Here is a 21,245-nt window from a genome sequence, read left to right as displayed (position 1 = left end):
GCAGAGGCATTTCTATCCACCTTGTTCTTTTTTTAAGGTATACACGAACAATTTAGTCTTTCCTTAAATATACAAGAACTCTGCACCTAATGTGAGGTTGCAGGAAAAAGATCCAGAGTAAAGTTCACTTTTCTTGGCATTGTTAGGGAATGTTCTGTTCTGTGCAGGCAAGTTTTGAGATTTCCAAACTATATTAATTTAATTGGCATATATAAAAACTATAATCACTTTATTGGGGAACACTTCCGAGAACGATTATTTAGTCTCTGATCTTGAACTGAACGGAGTGACACAGTGTAATCCCCCTGCGGTGGGCCGGAGCTTCCCGGCGGGGACCAGGTGCTTCTCTGTGCTGGATGCAGCCAGCACCCGGAGGGGCGTTGGCCCTGACACTCCCTGGCCCCAGGTCTTCACACTTTGGGGATTCCTATGTGCGCTTGCTTCTTACAGATTTTCTGTTCTTTCCCTTGTTAGTCTTTAACTATCTCTTCCCATTGCAGTGTTTGTTCTATCAGCCTACCTCTACATTTCCTGATTATAATCTTCAAAGAATTGTGAAACTATTGAAATTTTTTTTAAGTTAAGAAAAGGTTAAGCACAGGTCTCAAGAGGCTGGCCTGTGAGGACAACACACACACGGTCGTTGGTTTTCACAGCCCAGAGGTTGCCCACTTCCCTGTTTGTAGTTTTTCAGGGGATCAGAGTTGTTACACATGTGGCTTCAGGTTAAGTATAAACATAAAAGCAGCAGGTATTTTGTGCCATTATTTTTTGGGGAAAAAGCCCAAGACTACATCTTATGGCTTCTGAAAGTATTTCCCCGTAAGGAATCTGATTACCGAGTGACTTCCTGCTCTGTTCTAAATTGTCGAGGTTGCCAGATAACTTGACTCTGGATAGGTGAGGTGTTGTTTTGACTCTCCTTGATTTAGTCATTTTGCAACAGGAATCACATATATCTGGGTTCATGTAGGAAAAAGGTTTTATTTATTTATTTTTATGATAAGTACTGGAGGGACATTATCACATAGTTGTTCACAAAATTTCTCAGGTGTAATAATTTTCCCTCTGTTATTCTGGTGAATAAACTGGGGAGGGGACAGTGCGGGGAAGGGTTTTCAGGAACTACTATAAAGGACACATGGACAAAATCAAGGGGGAGGGTGGAAGCAAGGGAGTGAGGTGGGTTTGGCTGGGGTCGGGGGAGTGATGGGGGGTAAATGCAGACAATTGTAATTGAACAACAATAAACTAATTAAAAAATATACCCAAGGTTATTGTCATAGGCTGAATTGCTTCCCTCTAAAATTCATATGTTGGTGTCCTAATCCTTAGTACCTTAGAAGGTAACCCTATTTGGAGATACAGTTGTCACAGAGGTCATCAGGTTACAACAAGGGTGGGCCTTAATTCAATATGACTAGAGTTCTTAAGAGAGAAATTTGGACACAGATATGCACAGAGGGAAGACAGTGTAAAGACTGAGAGGGAAGGTGGCCATCTAGAAACCAAGGAAAGAGGCCAGGAGCATATCCGTTTCTCTTGGCCCTCATAAAGGGCCAGTGTTGCCACCTTCTTGACTTTGGACCCAGACTATAAGACAAATGTTTCTGTTGGGTAAACCACCAGTCTCAGGTACCTTGCTATAGCAGCCCTAGCAAACTAAAACAGTGACATAGGTAGTTTGTGACCAAAATAGAGTTCAAAATGAAGTCTAATGCTTCAGCTTCTGCATGCTCCTTTCAGTCTGCTCCCTGTGATTTTGTGTGGTCTGGGGCAGAACCAACCAGCTGGTCAGTCAGGACTTGGGTAGTAGCCAAGGGGAGGACGAGCTCCCTTTGCCCTCATCCACAGGTAGAGCGTGAGCCCTGTGAGCTCAAGGCTGCAGCATGGAAAACCCCCACTCCCTTGGCTTTCCTGGGCAGAGACCGTGACATGAGTCAGCTCTGTCTGGAGCAAGACTCGGGGTGTTTTTCCTTAGTCATAACTGCTGCCACTGCTTTAAAAACTGCTTTTTGTTGTTTCTGTGCCCCCCACGAGAGTGACGTGAGAAAAGTGAGAGCTTGTGGATGGAGGAAAATTGTGATATCTTGACCAATTTCCTTTAAGGAAACAAGAGGAGACACAATGATTGGAAAGACAAGCTTCATCCATTATGGAGAAAATAATCAGAAGCTTGGGAGAAGATAAATGTGCTCTTCATTCTGATAAGATGCAGAAACTGCTCATTAAGAAAAATCAATGACGATGACACAAAGAATAAATCATCTGACATATTGAAAATCTTTTAAGGTCATAAAATTCCCACTCAGATGGATCTGAAGAGGCGAACACTCCATTTGCACACACCCACCTCTTCAGCAGCACACATTATGAACCAAAGTGGAACCATCAGTTTAAAAAGGAATCTTTAAATCTTTCCAAATATTCTAAATGTATTAGTAGCACGTCGACTGCGAGGTGATGCCATGTGAAGTAATATTTGGTTATAGAGAGTTTGCTGGTATAAAACTCCCAGGCTAAGCTTCTCCAGGAGAAGACTGCCAGTGTATTTTAGAAACTATCCACATAGACACATTAGAAAAGCCAACATTATATCCAAAAAATGATATTTGTACATGATATAGGTAGGTTCCTGGGCATATTCATTTGTGAAAGCTCCCACTAATAAACCTCTAAGATCTAATTTGAACTGCTTCATTTTTGCAAAGATACTCACGGCAGGAAGTGCAAAGAAAGAAATGCCAAGGAGCGCAAAGCCTGCAGAAAGTAATCTTCCCAGCCAAGTTAGGGGAGTTTTGTCTCCATAGCCAATCGTTGTCAATGTAATCTAAAAACAAAATAAATAGAATGTGCAGCTTAAGTACGTGAGAGGAAAGTTGGGACCTATGAACAGGAGGCAAAACAACGTTTGCACTAAATCATTATTCAGCAAGTCTTGTTGGTGCATTTTATTACTGTGCTTTAGTTTTCCATGACGCATAACAGAACTTCTCTTTGTTTAAGATAGGGAATAACCTACATACTTGTTCTTCCTTTATAACACAATTTTCCATCTTTTCTAAGTGTATTCAAAGAAAGGTTACTTAAGTAAGTTGATAACCATCAGCGATACTGAAATGATAGCACCATGGATTTAGTACTAGACCAGTACACAAAATAATAATTTATGTTAATTATGGCTGTTCATTTATTACCTTGGCAGGCATTTCCTGAAGGTCTGGTGCATGCAAGGTATGTGTTATGATTTGTAGTGGAACAAAAACAAGAGGTACATAGTTCTTGTCCTGAGATATTTACGGCATAAGAGGGAGACGTGTCATACACAAATCATTAAAACACAAAAAGGGAAGACAGGTAGTATTATGGATGTACAATTAATCTGCCCTGGGGATTCAGAGAGCAGATTATTACAAGCTGGGGGTGGGGTTGAAGAGGCTTTATTCGGAGATGTCATGAAACCTAGGCTTTGAAGAAAGAGTAGTATTTTGAGAGGCAGAAATGGTAAAAAGAGTGGTCTGGGTGGGGGTGCAGGTGACCAGTTGCACAGCAGTAAGAACAAGCAGGGCAGGTTCTGGAGAGTGTAAGTTGCTCAGTTGGACTGCAGCATGATCGGTCTAAAGAGGAACAGTGAAAGGGCAGGTTAACCAGATCAGGGCATGCCTTTGGAAAATGATAATCAGATCATGTCACTCCCATGGACATACTGCTCCAGATGCTTCCCATGGCCCTTAGAACAGCCTCAGCTCCTCTTTAAGGCCTATGAGGTACTGTGAGATCTGGCGGAATGAAGGGTAATTGGGCTGGAACAGGGCAGTGGGACTATATGGGAGTGGAGGGTAAAGAGATGTGTTTAGGAAGTTCAATAGAAATCCACTGATTGCTGCCTGGGAGGCAGGGGAAGACTAAACCAACAATGACTTGACAATTTCAAGGGGAAGATGGTTGCACCATAAAGAAAATATGATAATGAGGAAGAGAAAGTTCTGGATCAAAGATGAACAGTTTGGTTATAAGAAAGGTTTTTTAAACGTCAGTATGTCTCTGATCTATAAATGTTGAGCAAGAAATTGAGGTCAAAAGCTTGAGTTTTGAGGGAGAGAAAGAGCGAGAGAGAGGGAGATTGGGTTTGGCATGAGATTTGGGTTTTCGATTCAGGCACAGGGTGATTGTTGAAGTTTTGAAAATAAATTAGATTGCAAAGCATTCAAAGAAGGGGCCCAGTGACACCTCAGGAAACACAGACATTTAAGGGATGGAAGAGAAAGTGAAATCAAAGGAAAATAATTTTTTAAAAAGTAAGAGTACTAGGAATTAGTAATACAAATGGAAACTTAATGGAGAAGAGAAAGTTTTACAAAGAAGCCAGGTGATGTCATAAGTACATAGATAACAAGGAGATTGAGAAAAGATATTGATACAGAGATAGAAAGTCACTGGTGATTTTTAAGTCAGTGGTTGCTTTGGTCATGCCATCTTACCCGGGCTTGCAGGAGGGCTAACATTTCGAGACGTAGAAATGATAGAGAGAAACTCGTGATGCCAGACCTTTGAGAAGCGTTCTGCTCAGCTGAACACCCCTTCCCAGAACCCCTCTTCTCTCCTCTCTTCTGTGATTTTCCCTTTATATCTTTGGTGGCTCCTCTTATATGGCTCCAGCTCCTCTAGTCAACCTTGGAATATTGTATTCCTGAGGTTCGTTTCTGGGTCTTTTTCTGTTTTTTTTTTTTTTTTTTTTTTAAATTATATTTTTCTTCCATTGTCTCTTTTTTACCCTTCTTTGCAGGTGATCTTAAATATTCTCATGGACTTAAATACTATTTTAATGCTGAACTTACCAAATGTATACTTTCAGGCCAGACCACTCTTCCGAGCTCCGGATTCACATACTTGCACTTAATTTTTCTATCTGGATGTTGCACAGTCAATTAAACTAGGAATGTTTAAAAGAACACTTCGCTTCTTCCCAACCTGTTACTCCCCCAGCATATCCCCTCCCATCCTAGTCCAGAATACCATCATTTATCCAGGTGCTCATGTCAGGAGCCTCCCAGTCATACTAACTGCACCTTTCCCTCACTCCTCTCACTGAATCTATCAGCAAGTCCCATCGATTCTACTTCCCCAAAATCCTGCAAGCTTATCCCCTTCACTCTGTATTCCTTGTCACCATGCACGCCAGGCTGCTGCTGCAGCCACTTAATTGCTCTCTCAGTTTTTTCTCTTGCCTCCCTCCAGCTCCTTATCCACACATCTACAAGGGGTATCAGTTTATTATTTCCTTCTAAAAATCCTTCAGTGGCTACTCATGAAACTCAGAATAAATCCTAAGCTCTTAACTATGGCCTACATGATGTGGTCTCCACCTGCTTCCGCAAGAGCATTCTGATTTCACCCTTGCTCACTATTCTTTAACCAAAGAGTCCTTTCAACTCCTCAAACAGCCCGGGCTATTTCTGCCTCAGCCTATCCTCAGCCAGAATTGTTCTTCTCCCCACTCTTCCCAGGGTTCTTCCTCATCCTTCAGGTCTTCTCCAAAATACCCCACCATCAGAGTGGCCTTCCCTACCCACCTTGTCCACAATAGGACCTCTGTTCATCCCAGTTTTGGATCCTCATTTCCTATAGCACTTGTCACAAGTGGTAGCTCGCTGTATTTTTCTTTGGTGGAAGGGTCCTTATTTCCTTTATGAGAAGGAAGAACCATGTCTTTACTCTTTATTATGCCCTAGCATCTAGCAAAATGCTTGCCACAAAGTAGAAGGAGCTCAATAAATATTTAGTAAATCAATGAATCCTTTCAAGAATATTGGCAACAAAGGGAATGAAAAATATAAGGCAAGAATTCCTTGAAATCTCTGAGGTGTGTGAGGGGCTTCCATGGGTATATTTGTGCATGTTTTCAGAGAGGACGAGGCTGAAGAGGGAAGAGGCAGAGACTTTATGGTGGGCTAAGGCACTCAAGGAAGCAGAACAAAGAGAATCAATGGTACAGTTGGAGGGGAATAGCCTTGGCAGTGTGAAAAGGCACCTTTTATACCCTGGGGAGAAGGTGTGGACACAGTGTGCATGGAGGGGAGGAGTGGGAACACTCTAGTCAGTCAGTTCCCTTTCATTCCAGTGAAGGAGAGGACAGGGTCTTGTGTGGGGAGGACAAGACTTGTAATAGAGGAAAAGACCTGGGCTGTGAAGGTGTGGGAGGGTATCAAGTACAAATCAGCAAGAGGCAGAGGAAGGTCATCCATGGCTGAAATGAGGGACTTTGTAGTGGAACCTAGTAACCAAGTTAATCAAATGCCACCAACAGTATCTATTAGTAAGGGACTCTCAGGAGGAATTTCTTGGGATTACAGGGAAAGTATTCTGGCTCAATTTTATTACAGGTTCCTAATCTTAAATGTGTGGAAAAGGCTTTAATCTCCTGCACTTTTTCTGCAAATAGCTTAATCCTTTTACAGCATTTTATTAATAATAATAAACAGAGGGAGAAATTTCATGGTTTAGTCACAGCAATAATGCTACATTTCAGGAGAACACGTCTGACTTATTCTCCTGAGCTGGGGCTCAGAGAGTGGGCTGAGACATGGCAAGGTGATGATGTGCTCAGTGTTTCATCCTGAGCAGAGAGGAGGGCCTCCTCTCTCATTCCCAGAGGGTTGCCCTCTGTCTTACAGGGTGGTTTGTGGGAGAGGAGCAGTTATTGTGAACCTGAAGCAGCACCCTGGGGTCCCTCTGGGGGCAGAAAAGACTCCACCACCTATGCACTCTGGTTCAGGCTTCTGGATGATCATGTCTCATAATATGCAGGAATGACCAGCAGGTCATGACCGGCTGAGACTGGAATGACCAGCAGCTTGGCTGGCCACAGCAGCTTCCTTGGTGGAAAGCACAGGGGCCTTTGGTTGCCAGGCTAGGTGTGAGAGGGATCTGCCCACAGGGTGGCAGCTTTGTCTCTCTGTGCCAGCAAGGGCAGTGGTGGAGGTTTCCCGGGTGCATCATTTCACTTCTTGTGGCTGAAAGGGGCCTACTGGGCTTTCTGGTGTGATCAGAGAGGTAGAGCTAGGCATAAAATTAGGACTTTTCTAAGATGAACTTACAAAAAAGATGGGAGCCCTCGCTGTGAATTCACACTGGCCCATTTCCTTGATGTAGCTGCTGACTTTCCAAGGCAATGACTGGCTTCATTCAATAAAACCATCAGCAGTTGAGGCTTGCATAGATGCTCACTGATTTTCTACACTATCAGGTCAAGCTGTCCTTGAAGTACCAGTGTGTCTCCTCAGAACAGTACAACCACGTTATGTTTCTATTCCTAGAACTTGGAAGGCTCTGCTAGTGGTTATTAGCAGGCCTTTTGCACACAAATTGAGTAGGAGAAGCCCTTTTGGGGCTTGTTCTCCCACACTTATGTTTAACAATGGACCCATTTCTGCCTTCCAGAAATCTTGTGAATCCTTTGCTGGCCGGACCCTGTAATGACTACTTTCATTTGGATCTAAAGTTCAAGAACGATAGGCTCAAACAGGACCCCCAATGCCCCAGCTCCTCAGGGAGCTCCCAGAACAGCAGCTTGTTCTAGGGAACCTTCAGCGGTGGCATATGTGATCTTTGCCAGATGGGAGGAAATTCATTATCTTGGGCATAATTCCATTTTTTACCTACTTTCAGAGCTTATAAGACATATGCTAGATAATATATGCTGATAGATACAATTTAAAATTTTTACTTATGTATTTATTATACACTTATTTGTTGTTGATTCCTACTAGTGACTTTTTGCCAGCCATTTATTTTATTTTATTTTATTTTATTTTATTTTATTTTATTTTATTTTATTTTATTTTATTTTATTTATTTTATTTTTTTAATCTTTTTAAAACATTTTTTAAAGATTTTTACTTATTTATTTTTAGGGAGGGAAGGGAGGGAGATAGAGAGAGAGAGAGAAAGAGAAACATCAATGTGCGGTTGCTGGGGTTATGGCCTGCAACCCAGGAATGTACCCTGGCTGGGAATCGAACCTGGGACACTTTGGTTCCCAGCCTGTGCTCAATCCACTGAGCTACGCCAGCCAGGGCTATTTTATTTTATTTTTAAAAAAATATTTTATTTATTTATTTTTAGGATGGGGAAGGCAGGGAGAAAGAAAGGGAGAGAAACATCAATGTGAGAGAGAAACATCAATTGGTTACCTTCTGTACGTGCCCTGACTAGAGACTGAATCTGCAACCCAGTATGTGCCTGGACTTGGGACCGAACTGGTGACCTTTAGGTTTACAGGACATCATCCAACCAACTGAGCCATGCTGGTCAGGGCTTTGCCAGCCATTTGTTTAGCACAGGTTCACTATGGGAATCACAATGAATTCACCAGACACTACTGTACAGGACACTGTCTCTTACTAAGCCAAATAAATAAATAACATGCTCCAAACAAATGACAGATTAATCACACTGTTGTCCCAGGCAAAGGGAGAGGAGAAGAATAAAGTTCAAATTTTAATAGTAGTATGTATTTTTATACCCTGCTCACTGACTTTTGACCATGGAGTTTACAATATCATTGAAGAGGCCATGAAATTTTGAATATACTTTTAAAATTAAAAGACATATTTAAAACATTTCCACTGTCTCTCTCAGTGCAGTTTTAGGCAGAGTAATGCATTGAGTGAGAGGATGCCACGTTCCAACCACACTTGACGACCTGGTGGGTGGGGCGGATGCGTTCTCGGTCTGTCCCACTGGAACACATCAGGGTCCAGGAGGACGCGGGCGCACACACACGGCAGCCTGTTGCTCACCCCCGTCAGCCTCACAAAGGCTGGTAGTCTGTGCCTCCTCAACAGGTGGACCATTTACTTGAAGGTGATTTGGCAGGTGGGAACAGCTCAGATAAATGTTTGCCCTCATATTCCCTATGTTTAATGACAGTCACCCAGGTGAGAAAAGATATTTTCTGAAAAATCTATGGGTTGCAAATATTGGCATAAAGGTCTATTTATAGTAGAAAAGTCTGAGGTGCATTGGGGGCACTTAGTGTGTTTAGCAATTAAGAATTCTTCCTCAGGAATAATACTGCAAAACAAATGCAAATTCGAATTTTTTTTAATGAGATGGCAGATGCTATGGTCAGATTATAACTCAGGCAGCAGTTAGGCTATGGTTTTTATTTTTTTTTTTGATAGCAGAATTAGCTTCAGACCAGGAGATATAAATCCTTCTTTCTTTCCTTCAAGCAACATATCAACAAAAATTTACTGGCCTGATCTGGAGAATATAATTAAGAATACTAGTTTATAGCTAATGCATTCACATGAACAAGTTAAGAATATACTAGTTGTAGATTTCCACAGCACAGTATAATTTCTCCATAAGGGGGTACTTTAAGGGGTATGATTATTGTTGGCGACTTATCAATATTTTTTTCTTTTTAAAAAAGATTTTATTTATTTATTTTTTTAGAGAGAGGGAGAGAGAGAAAGAGAGGGAGAAAAACATCAATGTGTGGTTGCCTCTCACATGGCCCCCACTGGGGACCTGGCCTGCAATCCTGACATGTGCCCTGACTGGGAATCAAACTAGCAACCCTTTGGTTAGCAGGCTGGCACTCAGTCCACTGAGCCACACAAGCCAGGAATAATTTCTCCTCTTCCCTCCCCTCCTCTCCTCTTCCCGTTGGGTCACTTCCTGAGCATCTGATTTCAGGTAGTGGGTAGTCGTAGAGCTTGTGCAGGTAGTTCTGAAATTTGGACACCTGGAACACTGGAATGGTTTTATATCTTTAAACACCAGAATCTCCTGTGGTGGTGGCATCACATAATTTGAGTTCTGCTGTGGCAGATAGCTCAGGGCATTAGCATTCTATATTGTTCTTCCAGGCTTGTGGTCAAATATGTAATAGTAGGAATCATTAACATTTGTCTGGTGCTTGATAAAGCACATCTACATGTCCAATCTCATTTAACATACAGCAATTTTGCATAATATTATTATCACTATTTTACAGAACAGAGTATTAAATGATTGTGCAATATCACACCTTCACTAGTCATAATGATGGGGCTGGAGCCCAGGTCTCCTGACTATTATTCTGTTATTTTCTATATAACATGTACTTAATACTTATGGAATAATACTGAGCAAAAGTGTCCAGAGCCATGTGTGAGATGACATTATAAAAGGAACAGACTTCTTCGGAAAGGCTTCTCTAAAGAGGCTTATGAACAATGCACTTCATAAATGCATGACATTAAGGGAGGCATGGGACTTGTCGGTGCTCCTGACAGCTCGGGTGTTTTGGTGGGTAGTGGCTGGGGTATGTGTGTCTCAGTATTTGCTTGGTAGTCAGCAATGTTCTTGAATAGTTAGGAACTGATGTGTTGATTATCTCATGGCCAAGGAAAGCTTTGATACCATCAGGTAATGCACTGGTAGTAAGAAACTTTTGTTAACTTTTATTTAATGTACCAGCACTGAGTCAGCATACAACTGCTTATAACACATTGCAGAAAACATTTTGTCCTGGTGAACTCAATGGAAGGAGGCTTCAGTCTCAGAATTATAACTGGTATTATCAAGGGAAAAGGTGTTTTGTTCATTCTACAAATTTAGTTTCTTAGTCTTAGATTTTGCAGGTGGTATGATCTGTTGAGTGCAGAGTGTATTACATTGTACTAGAGCCTTGTATATTGTTTACTTTGAGAAAGACTCTTAAGATATTCAGCATGAATTTTAGGACTAACTCTGGCTGATACTAAATTCTCCTACATGTCTGAAGTAACAATTTCAAGTACATGGTCAGGTGGAGGTTGTATTCAGATGCTACTGAAGGGTAGATTTGTACTATCTGCTGCTGAATTCACTTTAAAAAACCAAACACACACTATCTTCATCACAAACTTAGCAGTAGAGAGAAAGAGGACCAGCTGGTATTTTCCAGGTCATTGTCAGAAAAAAATTACTTCAGGAAAGAGACCTAATCTTAAGTTATTTCAGAACAAATCTAAACCAAATCAAAAGGAGAAAAATAATAACAGGAAATAAAGGAATAATAAAAAGTAACTGCAGTAAAACCTGTTATAAATTTATTTCAGAATAAATAGAAAGCAACTAAAAAGGAAGAAAGCAATAACAGGAAATAACATTAAATGGAGCTCTGCCCAGCAGTCAGATTGTCCTCTTTCCCAGTAGCTGTCGCAGCCACTGGAGGCAGCTCCATTACCCTCCTCCACTTCCTTTGTCATCAATGCTCCCTTGCGATCCCCCATTCCCATGCTTCTTCTGTGCTTAAGCTCTGGGTCTACCATGAAGCATATAGCTTCTTTTTTGTTCCTTTTGTTATGACGGTGTTTCCATTTAACATTCATAAAAGCAATATCTGCACCAATCATAGCCACCATCTTCGGGCACATGCTATGGCTTTGGCACCTGGCCCTTTGTATTGGTTATCCCACTTATTCATTGAGCTAGGTACTGGTATTCACTAGTATGGAGTGGTTTTCAGATATCAAACTTCTTTGAATTGTTATTGGCTTTAAGCAGTGCTGATCACTCTGCTGTGATCCTCCAAAAGTTGCTCTTGGAAATCGCCCTCAGCATCTTCTTAATGAAAGAAGTTTAGTAGTTAGGATTTAGAATTCACTGGGACACTGTATCCCTGGACCACAAATTGTAATTTGATACTTAATGACAATACCTTGGGCCCTTTTAATAAAGGAAGTTGCCTCCCCCCCCCCCCCAAAGTCTAGCTCTTAGAAACACTCAATTCAGGATGATTTTATTTCCCTATTTATTCTGGATACTTCCATAGTTAGCAAGGTATCTGTTATGTGCAAGATGGACAATTTTAACTAACAAGTCTCCAGACATATATTCCTTAAGGTGTTGATTAATACATAATAGAAGGTATAATATTCTAAATTTATTTTATTTCACACTGGAGACATAGTATATAGTCTTATAATGAAGAGAAATAATAAGCCTTCTGTTTCCTTATTACTTTAGGCTTTAGACAATGTCATTAATGAGTCCGTTAATATCAACAAACCCACTATGGTCCTAAAAGGCCATTTTTATTCCTAGGAATTTACTGTCTTAGAAGATTTTTACTCTAATATTCAAGAATAGATTTTTCTTAAAAAATTAGAGAGATAATTAGGCCATTCAAAGAGCCTGTTAAATGCATATTAAATTTCAGTCAAAATAGCGCTAATAAAATGGAAATTGATGAAAATATGTTGCTCTTCCCCCACCCTCCCACTGAAAGTCACAGATATGATCTTTGAAAATCTGCTACTTGGATTATTCTGGCAAAAGAAACAAGCTGGTGACTGAGGGAGAGATGTATTAAGAGTTTCCCACACACTGTTTCACGCACAACACAACAATTCTTATTAGTAATAAGGGGAAAAGGAAGAGGAATGGAAAAAGGGTCAGGGGCTGCCAGGCTGGACTCACCAACTGCAACTCAGTGGGAAGAGGTGCGCCTGAGTGCCTCAGGGGTTTAAAAAGAGTTATCAAAGAGAAGCGAAACTAACCTTACATTCAAACTGTTGCTTTGAAGGCTAGGATTGTAAATTTTCTTCCCCTCACTGGCTAGAAAAGCCTCCTGTTTTCTCAGTTTACACAGTTTATCCCACCACAAGTCAATGATTTTCATTTGCTCTCTACAGATAGAAAGTGTTTCCAGACTGTCAGGTGACTGCTCTCTGTCCTCCTTTCTGAATGTCCATCATTCTCGGGGGGCGGGGTGGGGACAGAGGAGCTGGACACTAAATTACCACACCAACAAAATGCTTTGTTATCATTCTCACAATCTTGTAGACATTTACTCTGGTAATTGAAGGGAAAAATATTAATCTTCAGGCAAATACATTTTTGATTCTTATTCACATCATTGCTGCTAGACAACCAATAAACATACCAAGATCTGCTTAACACAAGCCCTGAAAAGCTTCCTTTGTCCTTGACAAAAGTCTGGTTCCTGCTGATGAGGCTTGGAGAAGTAGGGCAACAATGTACCAACTGGTAGCTTTAAAATTCTGCTCCACAATATTAAAATGAACAACTTACTGATGTTTTAATCACAGTTTAAGAAAATGATATATTTTGATTTTGGTAACAATCTAGCACTCAAGAAATGTTACTGATGATTCATAAGAGAACCTAACTTTGTTGGACCAAAGAGATGGGAAAACTCTTTAAACAATTACAAATGCTATATGTTTTCATATAACACCCTATTGGAATGTCTTAAGAAGTAAAGTTTAAAAGAAGAGTTTACACATTGCACAAAGAACTTCTTTATCCTGTGACATTCTTATTAGGCACATGTTTCAATGAGTTTTTCATTTTATTTATTTTTCCTTTAGGCAGTACATTTATTTAATGCATACCAATATCAACATATTTGCAAACATTGTATTGGATGATATTTTTCTGACTCACATCTAGTTAATGTCAATATTTTCATACAAAGAGGGACTTGGGAGTCGTTTTACCCTGTCCTTTATTAGTGATAAGATATAAGGTAATAAGCCACTTTGGCTTCATGTTCTTCAATAGGTGGACAGGTATGTGACCCCTAAGGCCTCTTCCAGCCAATGACTGTTTTTAAAATTCTGTACAAGGTAGGGAAATTTTTGCTTCAGTGGAAAACTATGCATTGTTCAGAGTACACCCTTCCAGGTTATTGAATTTTGACTTTATGGGGCACTGCACCTTTCACGTTCTTGGAGCTCTTTTACAACTCTGCCAGTTGCAGGTAGCTGGTGGCACCACAAAGTAATTCTTGTGTATAGACATAGAAAGAAATTCTGCCTAGTGGTGGTTTGATTGACTTCCCTCTCACACTGTGGAAGAAGCCAGTTTTGCCTCTATTTGCATATTTTCTTTTAAAAAATTAAATAAACATTTTTTATTGAATTTATTGGGGTGACATTGGTTAATAAAGTTATATAGGTTTCAGATGTACAGTCCTACAGTACATCATCTGCATGTTGTATTATGCGTTCAGCACCCCAAGTCAAGACTCCTTCCATCACCATTTATCGCCCTTCTACGCTTTTATTTCTCCCCCACCACTCCTTCTGTCTGGTAATCACCATACTGTTACCTGTGTTTATGAGCATTTTTGTTTTTTGTTTTGCTTAATTCCTTCACCTTTTCAGCCAGCCCCCAACCTTCCTGCCCTCTGACAGTTGTCAGTCTATTGTCTGCATTTCTGAGTCTGTTTCTATTTTGTTTGTTAGTTTATTTTGTTCAATGGATTCCACATATAAGTGAAATCATGTGGTATTTGTCTTTCTCTGACTGGCTTATTTCAGTCAGCATAATACTCTCGAGGTCTAGCCATGCCGTCACAGAAAGCATGATTTCCTTCTTTTGTACAGCTGGGTCATTCTCCATTGTGTAAATGAACCACAGGTTTTTGCACGTTCACTTCAATATTCCTGAACTTGACGCTTCTGTTCTTTGGATAGTCCTTTGAACTGCTTGTGACATCTTCCTGGTTCCCTCATTAATACTTAAATATTAAAAAATGAGTTAACATCTTTAGCATGTGTTTATTTTCTTTCTGTATGAGAGTCATAATTACTTTAATTTGTTTGGAAAACTATCCTTCAATAAAAATATAAAGGAAAAGTAGCTTTTTGAATGAAAAGTTTTGAAATTAGGTATCTATAATCTCTGATCTCACAGATGGTTACCAGCTTTCTCTTTTTTACTTTTTGTGCCATGATTTTACTTTTCTAAATTTTGTTCAGCTGCCTTTCCTTTATTTTTTATATCAGATAAAAAATTTGATGAATAATAAACCAATACAGAGCTTGGTAATTTAAATCTGTGCTCCAAAAAGGTAAAACAAACAAATAAGCTTATCAACATTTTAATCACAGTTAAAAATAATATAATTTTATTTTGGAAACAATCTAGCACTCAAGCATTACTACTTATCATTTATAAGAGAACTTAACTTTGCTGAGCCAAAGAGGAGGGAAATTCTTTAGATAATTATAAATACTGTGTATTTCCACATAACTCCCTTTTGGAATTAATATTTTTATTGAGACCATTCATAGGAATGATTACACTGTATTCAAAGGGAAAAATTTCACATCTAATACATAAAAACAGATTTTTATACTTACCGTGCCCCACCACAGAGCATCTGCATATGTAGAAAACTCTTTATTGGCATCCTTTTCCACCAAATAGACAAGGAATGATGAAAAAATAAGAACCAAAAATCCTATGTACCAAGCTGTGATTAATTCCTGGATAAAAAAGGAATGAAAGATCTTTAGAAGTAAAAAATTCTTTGAGAAAGAAAAACAAGTCTATGCATGATTCTACTTGTTTGACTACGTCTTGCATATTTATGATGACTTTTAAATATTTTACTTATTTATTTTTAGAGAGAGAAGGAGGCGAGCAGAGAGAAGGAGAGAAACATCCATGCGAAAGAGAAACAGGGATGGGCTGCCTCTTGCATGCACCCGGGGACTGAATCCGCAACCCAGGCATGTGCCCTGAATGCGAATTGAACAGGCGACCTGTTGCTTTGCAGGAAGTGCCCAACCAGCTGAGCCACACCGGTCAGTGCTATGAAGACGTTTAAACAATCTATTGTACACTGTATGTCCAAATTACTTTGACCAATTTCTGAAATGACCAGGTTTGCTTGTGATAAGTTTATCAAATATTACAGCAGTCTATGAAAACACAAAACAAACTCCTATTCTATAACTGAGATAGTAAATCTTACCTTGCTGTGAGCATAAACCACTGAACCTAGTAATTTCCAAGTGCCTCCCCTTCGGTCCATGCGCACCATACGGAGGATCTGTAGGAAACGGAGACTTCTCAGTGCGGACGTGGCAAAAATATTACCCTGAGTTTTTGCAGAAACAACTGCTATTGAAGCGATAAGAACAATGGTATCTGCAAGAAACAGGTTGAAACAGTCATAAGAAGCATGACAAGGCATTTTTATTTCCCAAAACAGTATTTCAGTATGGTTCATTTGGTCCTATTGGAGGTACCAATAACCAGATCTTGACCCCCGTGGCGTAGCACTGTCTGGGTTCCATGAGTGTGTGGAGAACAGGACCTATCTCTTGTTTTAGCTCTGACACGTGTGATAGTTATAGGCTTTACCTATGCAATTCTGAAAGACTTCCTATTTAACCCTTAACAAATTGGACAATGGATTTCAGAAAGTTTGGTGTTCCAGGGAGCCTCGAAGCTGGGGGATAGCGTTTGCCAACATCTCTGGTTTCCTCAGCATTCCTGTGTGGCAGAAAGGAGCTTCCCTTCAGCCTTAATACCTGGGCTCCCTGGTTGATGCCACAGAGGCACCCTAGCCTGTCCAGCCATGGAAGTACCAGTTGGTATTATTATCTCCTTTGTCTTCTTGACGAAAAAGCTTGCAGCTCCTTTCTGCAAAAAATTTTCTTATGTTGTGGAGCCTGCAGATTTACATGTTTAATAAAAGCCTCAGCTAAGCTGGATGGTCTAAGCTGTCTGCATAGAGTATTTGTACCTGGTCAGTCAATTATGTGTAAGTTTGGTACACAATTAAATAACATTACATCGGTTACAGTAGAGTAAGTTACTATACACATGTGCATTGCATGGGAATGAATATTTAATGTTTGACATATTGGCATTTAGTGTAAAAGGTCTACCCTTCTGTAAGCTAAAAAGAGAAAAACTGCAGCTAATGAAAGCATGGAAAAGATAAAAGAGGACTTAATCGCTCCCAGGGTAAATATTTGAATGATGAAACGCAGGCTTTGAAGTGGAAGATGCGAAGTGGGGGATGAATGGCCTCCTATGACAATTTAAAATAAGTTCGCTTGACCTTAACATATTCAAATAACATCTCCTTCCTGCTTCAAGTGAGCTGTGCATGACCGGGCACCTACACTCCACAGAGGAGCTTCGTGTCAAGGGTGTTGCGTTTATAATGTTTCTGTGGTCCTTAGGATTAAACAAAGGACGAATTTGTGCTCATTCTGCAGCTCAGTCCTTCTCCCTGCACTCAGAAAGCTCTGGTCTCCTGGTGTCAACTGAGAGGATCTTCTGAATCATTCTCCTGATACCCCTTTTGGGTCAGGACTTAGGAAGAGAGGATGAGTAGGGGGCCATACAAAGATCAGCAGAAAGGCTTTTTCCCAGTGAGGTCTGAATGCTCTGTGGCTTTGTGGGTAGGTATAGATAGCCACAAGTGCATCCATGAGTTACTGCTCTCTGCAGCTATTGAAAATGAGAAAATCAAATGTGTTGACACAAACACCAAAGACATTAACTAAATGAATAAAGGCCAGTTGCAAAGCAGTATGTAAAGTGTAGTTTTATTTTAATAAATATATATTATATAATAGAAAAAACATGTGCAAACAAACAGAGATTATTACCATTAATTATCTTTGGGGATAGAGTCCAGGTTCAGATAAATAGATTTTTTGTTTTTTAAGTTATAAGTTTCTCTCATGTTGGAATTTTATAACAATGATTATGTCTTTTGAAGTCAGAGAAAATACTTAAAAAAGAGTTGGTGTACAAACATCTTGGTTTTTATCATTTGAAGGAATTTACTCCTGAGACAAGTGGCTTACAGACAAAGAGATAGATATTCCTTATATGGCCTTGCTGGATATATGCTTGATTTTATTTTTCATTGTAATCCTGCCTCCCTCCAAGTGCACAAAGGAAATAATAGGGCATATAATAACCCACTTACTGTGTTAAAATATTAGAATAAGTAAATGAGTAATAGGGGCACAGAAAATACAGCACTTAAAACTTACTGTGTGCTTGCACTTTCTTTACTTTTGAGTGTTTTACAAAAGTTGTATTATTTAACCTTCATAACAACTATGTTGGTTACGTATTATACAGTTCCCTTTTTACAGAGGAAAAGGTGAGGCATATTTTGCATTTGTTAAAAAAGTCAGCTATAGATCTGCTAGACTATAGCACAAAAAAGTGTACTATGAAGTTAGTTCATTAGAGAAAAGCTAGAAAAAGTAAAAGGAATGCTGCTGGTTTGCATAATTAAAAAAATTATGCACGCAGTGAATCATAATCTAAATGTTTGAAGTCACAAAATATGCAAAGATAACCACAGATTTAATTTAATACTCTCATTGTAATTCAGATCACAAGAGAAAGTCAGAGTTCAGTAAAATGAAAGCATAAATGAGCAACCAAATGGCAAACAATGAATGCAGTCACAAAAATGTTTCTGGTTGGGTTACAGCTGTCTACTGGAATTCTGCTGTTAATACCACCTAGAATATTGCCTAGGCAAGTACTTTAGAAGTTATAAGTACTCTTTAACTTTATTTGTGTATTTATTATTTTTGTAGTACATTACTTTGTTAAATTAATATTCAGAAATCAATTGCATTTTTATATGCAATTAATGAGCTGAGAGAATGGGAAATTAAGAAAACAGTTCCATTCACAATTGCTGCAAAAAGAATAAAATATCTAGGAATAAATCTAACTAAGGATGTAAAGGACCTGTACTCAGAAAATTATAAGATACTGAAGAAAGAAGTAGAAGAAGATATAAATAAGTGGAAGCACATGCCATGTTCATGGATAGGAAGAATTAACATCATTAAAATGTCCATACTACCCAAAGCAATTCATACATTCAATGCATTTCCTATGAAGATTCCAATGATGTATTTCACAGAACTAGAACAAATATTTAAAAAAATTACATGGTACCATAAAAGGCCCCACATAGCAATAGCAATTCTGAGAAAGAATAACAAAGTTGGAGGAATCATCCTACCTAATATGAAACTCTAGTATAAGGCCATAGTAATCAAAACAGTATGGTACTGGCATAAAAACAGACACATAGATAAATGGAACAGAACAGAGAGCCCAGAAATAAACTCACACCTTTATAGTCAATTAATATTTGAGAGAAGAGGCAAGCACATGCAATAGGCTAAAGATAGTTTATTCAATATATGCTGTTGGGAAAATTGGACTGATATGTGCAGAAAAATGAAACTACAATACCTTCTTATACTACACACAAGATTATTCAAAATGGAACAAAGACTTAAATGTTAGAACTGAAACCATGAAAATTGTGGAAGAAAACGTAGGCAGCAAAATCTTGGACATTGCTTGTAGCAATATTTTATTGGATATATCTCCCCAGGCAAGGGAAACAAGAAAAAAAATCAATAAATGGGACTACATCGAACTGAAAAGTCTTTGCACAGCAAAGGAAATCACCAAGAAAATAAAAAGATATCCTACAGAATGGGAGAACATACTTGCTGATATATCTGATAAGGGGTTAATATTCAAAGTTTATAAAAACTTAGAAACCTCAATACCAAAAAACTCCACAAAAACAAATCAAAACTTAACAACCCAATTAAAAAATTGTCAGAGGACCTGAATAGACACTTCTCCAAAGAAGACATACAGATGTTCAATAAACATATGAAAAGATGCTCAATGCCACTAATAATCAGAGAAATGCAAATTAAAATCACAATGAGATACCATCTCACACCTGTCAGCATGGCTATCATCAATAAATCAATGAACAATAAGTGCTGTGAGGAGGTGGAGAAAAGAGAACTCTTTTACACTGTTGGTTGGAAGTTGGATTGGTGCAGCCACTGTGGAAAGCAGTATGGAGATACCTCAAAAAACTAAAAATGGATCTGCCTTTTGACCCAGTGATCCCAGTTCTGGGAATATATCCAAAAGAACCCAAAACACTAATTCAAAAGAACATAAGTACCCCTGTATTCATTGCAGCATTATTTACAATCACCAAGATATGGAAGCAGCCCAAGTGTCTATCAGTAGGTGAGTAAATGAAACAACTGTGGGACATTTACACAATGGAATACTACTAGGTCATAAAAAGGAAAAACTTTACCTTTTGGGACAGTATGGGTAGACTTGGAAAATATTATGCTAAGTGAAATAAGCCAGGCAGAAAAAGGCAAATACCATATGATTTCACCCACATATGGAATCTAAAGAACAAACTGAGCTAATAAGAAAAATAGGGAAAGACTTACAGATGGAGAACAGACGATAGCTATTGGTGGGGAGAGATAGGTGGTAGAGGGTTTGAGCAAAAATGTAAAAGGACTCATGGACATGGACAGCAGTGTGGTGATTGCTGGGGTGAGGGGTGTATGAGGGGACTAAAAGGTAATGTAAAAAATATAATAAAGATTAAATAAAAAGACATTGATGAAAGAGCTGAGGAAGACACAAATACGTAGAAACATACTTCATGCTCCTGAATTGGAAAAATTAATATTGTTAAAATGTTCATACTGCCCAATGTAATCTATATATTCAATGCAATCTCTATCAATATTTCAATGACATTTTTCAGAGGAATAGACTAAAGAATCCTAAATTTATTGGAAAATACTTCAATAGCCAAAATAATCTTGAGAAAAAAAATAACAAATGAAAAACAAACTAGAAATATCACTCTTTCTGGTTTAAAATTATATTACGAAGCTATAGTAATCAAAAGAGTATCAGCATACAAATAGATTAATGAAATAAAATAGAGTGCCCAGAAATGAAACCATACATGTGTGGTTAATTAATCAATGAGAAATAATCCAAAGTATATATAATGGGGAAAGGATAGGCTCTTCAATAATAAGTGTTGGGAAAACTGAATGGCCACATACCAAAAAAATGTAACTGAGCCACTATCTTACACCACACACAAAAATCAACACAAACTAGACTAAATAATTAAATGTAACACCTGAAACTGTATAACTCCTAGAAGAAAACACAAGGGTGAGCTCTTTAACATGGGATGTGGCAATAATTTTTTGGATTTGACAGCACAAGCAAAGACAACAAAGCAAAATAAATAAGTGGGACTACATCAAATTAAAAACCACTCTATGGTGAGAAAACCATCAATAACATGAAAGAGAAACCTCCAGAATGGGAGAAAATATTTGCAAATCACATATCTGATAAAGTATCCAAAAATGGATACTTTAATATCCAAAATATGTAAATAACTCATACAACTTAATAATAGTCTGATTAAAAATTGGGCAAAGAAACTGAGTAGATATTTTTCCCCAAAAAGATATACAAATGGCTAACAGGTATATATGAGCAGGTGCTGAACATTATTAATCATCAGGGAAATGCAAATGAAAGCCACAGCAAGATGTTATCTTACACCTGTTAGAAGGGCTATT

The 21,245-nt window shown here is 38.8% G+C and overlaps 1 protein-coding gene across 3 annotated transcripts in view; it reads right to left on the bottom strand.

Moving 5' to 3' along the window:
- Positions 1 to 21,245, bottom strand: part of KCNQ5 (potassium voltage-gated channel subfamily Q member 5) — a 503,899-nt gene that overhangs the window by 83,627 nt on the left and 399,027 nt on the right. For all 3 annotated transcript variants that reach the window (XM_028509310.2, XM_028509311.2, XM_028509313.2), the window contains exons 4-6: positions 15,767 to 15,942; positions 15,150 to 15,275; positions 2,720 to 2,830 (exon numbers count right to left, since the gene is read on the bottom strand). In XM_028509310.2, coding sequence (XP_028365111.1) covers positions 2,720 to 2,830; positions 15,150 to 15,275; positions 15,767 to 15,942 — 413 coding nt within the window. The remainder of the gene's footprint in view (positions 1 to 2,719; positions 2,831 to 15,149; positions 15,276 to 15,766; positions 15,943 to 21,245) is intronic.

This window comes from Phyllostomus discolor, chromosome 4 (assembly GCF_004126475.2).
Source record: "Phyllostomus discolor isolate MPI-MPIP mPhyDis1 chromosome 4, mPhyDis1.pri.v3, whole genome shotgun sequence".
Lineage (NCBI taxonomy): Eukaryota > Metazoa > Chordata > Mammalia > Chiroptera > Phyllostomidae > Phyllostomus > Phyllostomus discolor.
Note: the sequence above shows the minus strand (reverse complement) of the source record. Positions and strands in the feature narration are given on the sequence as shown.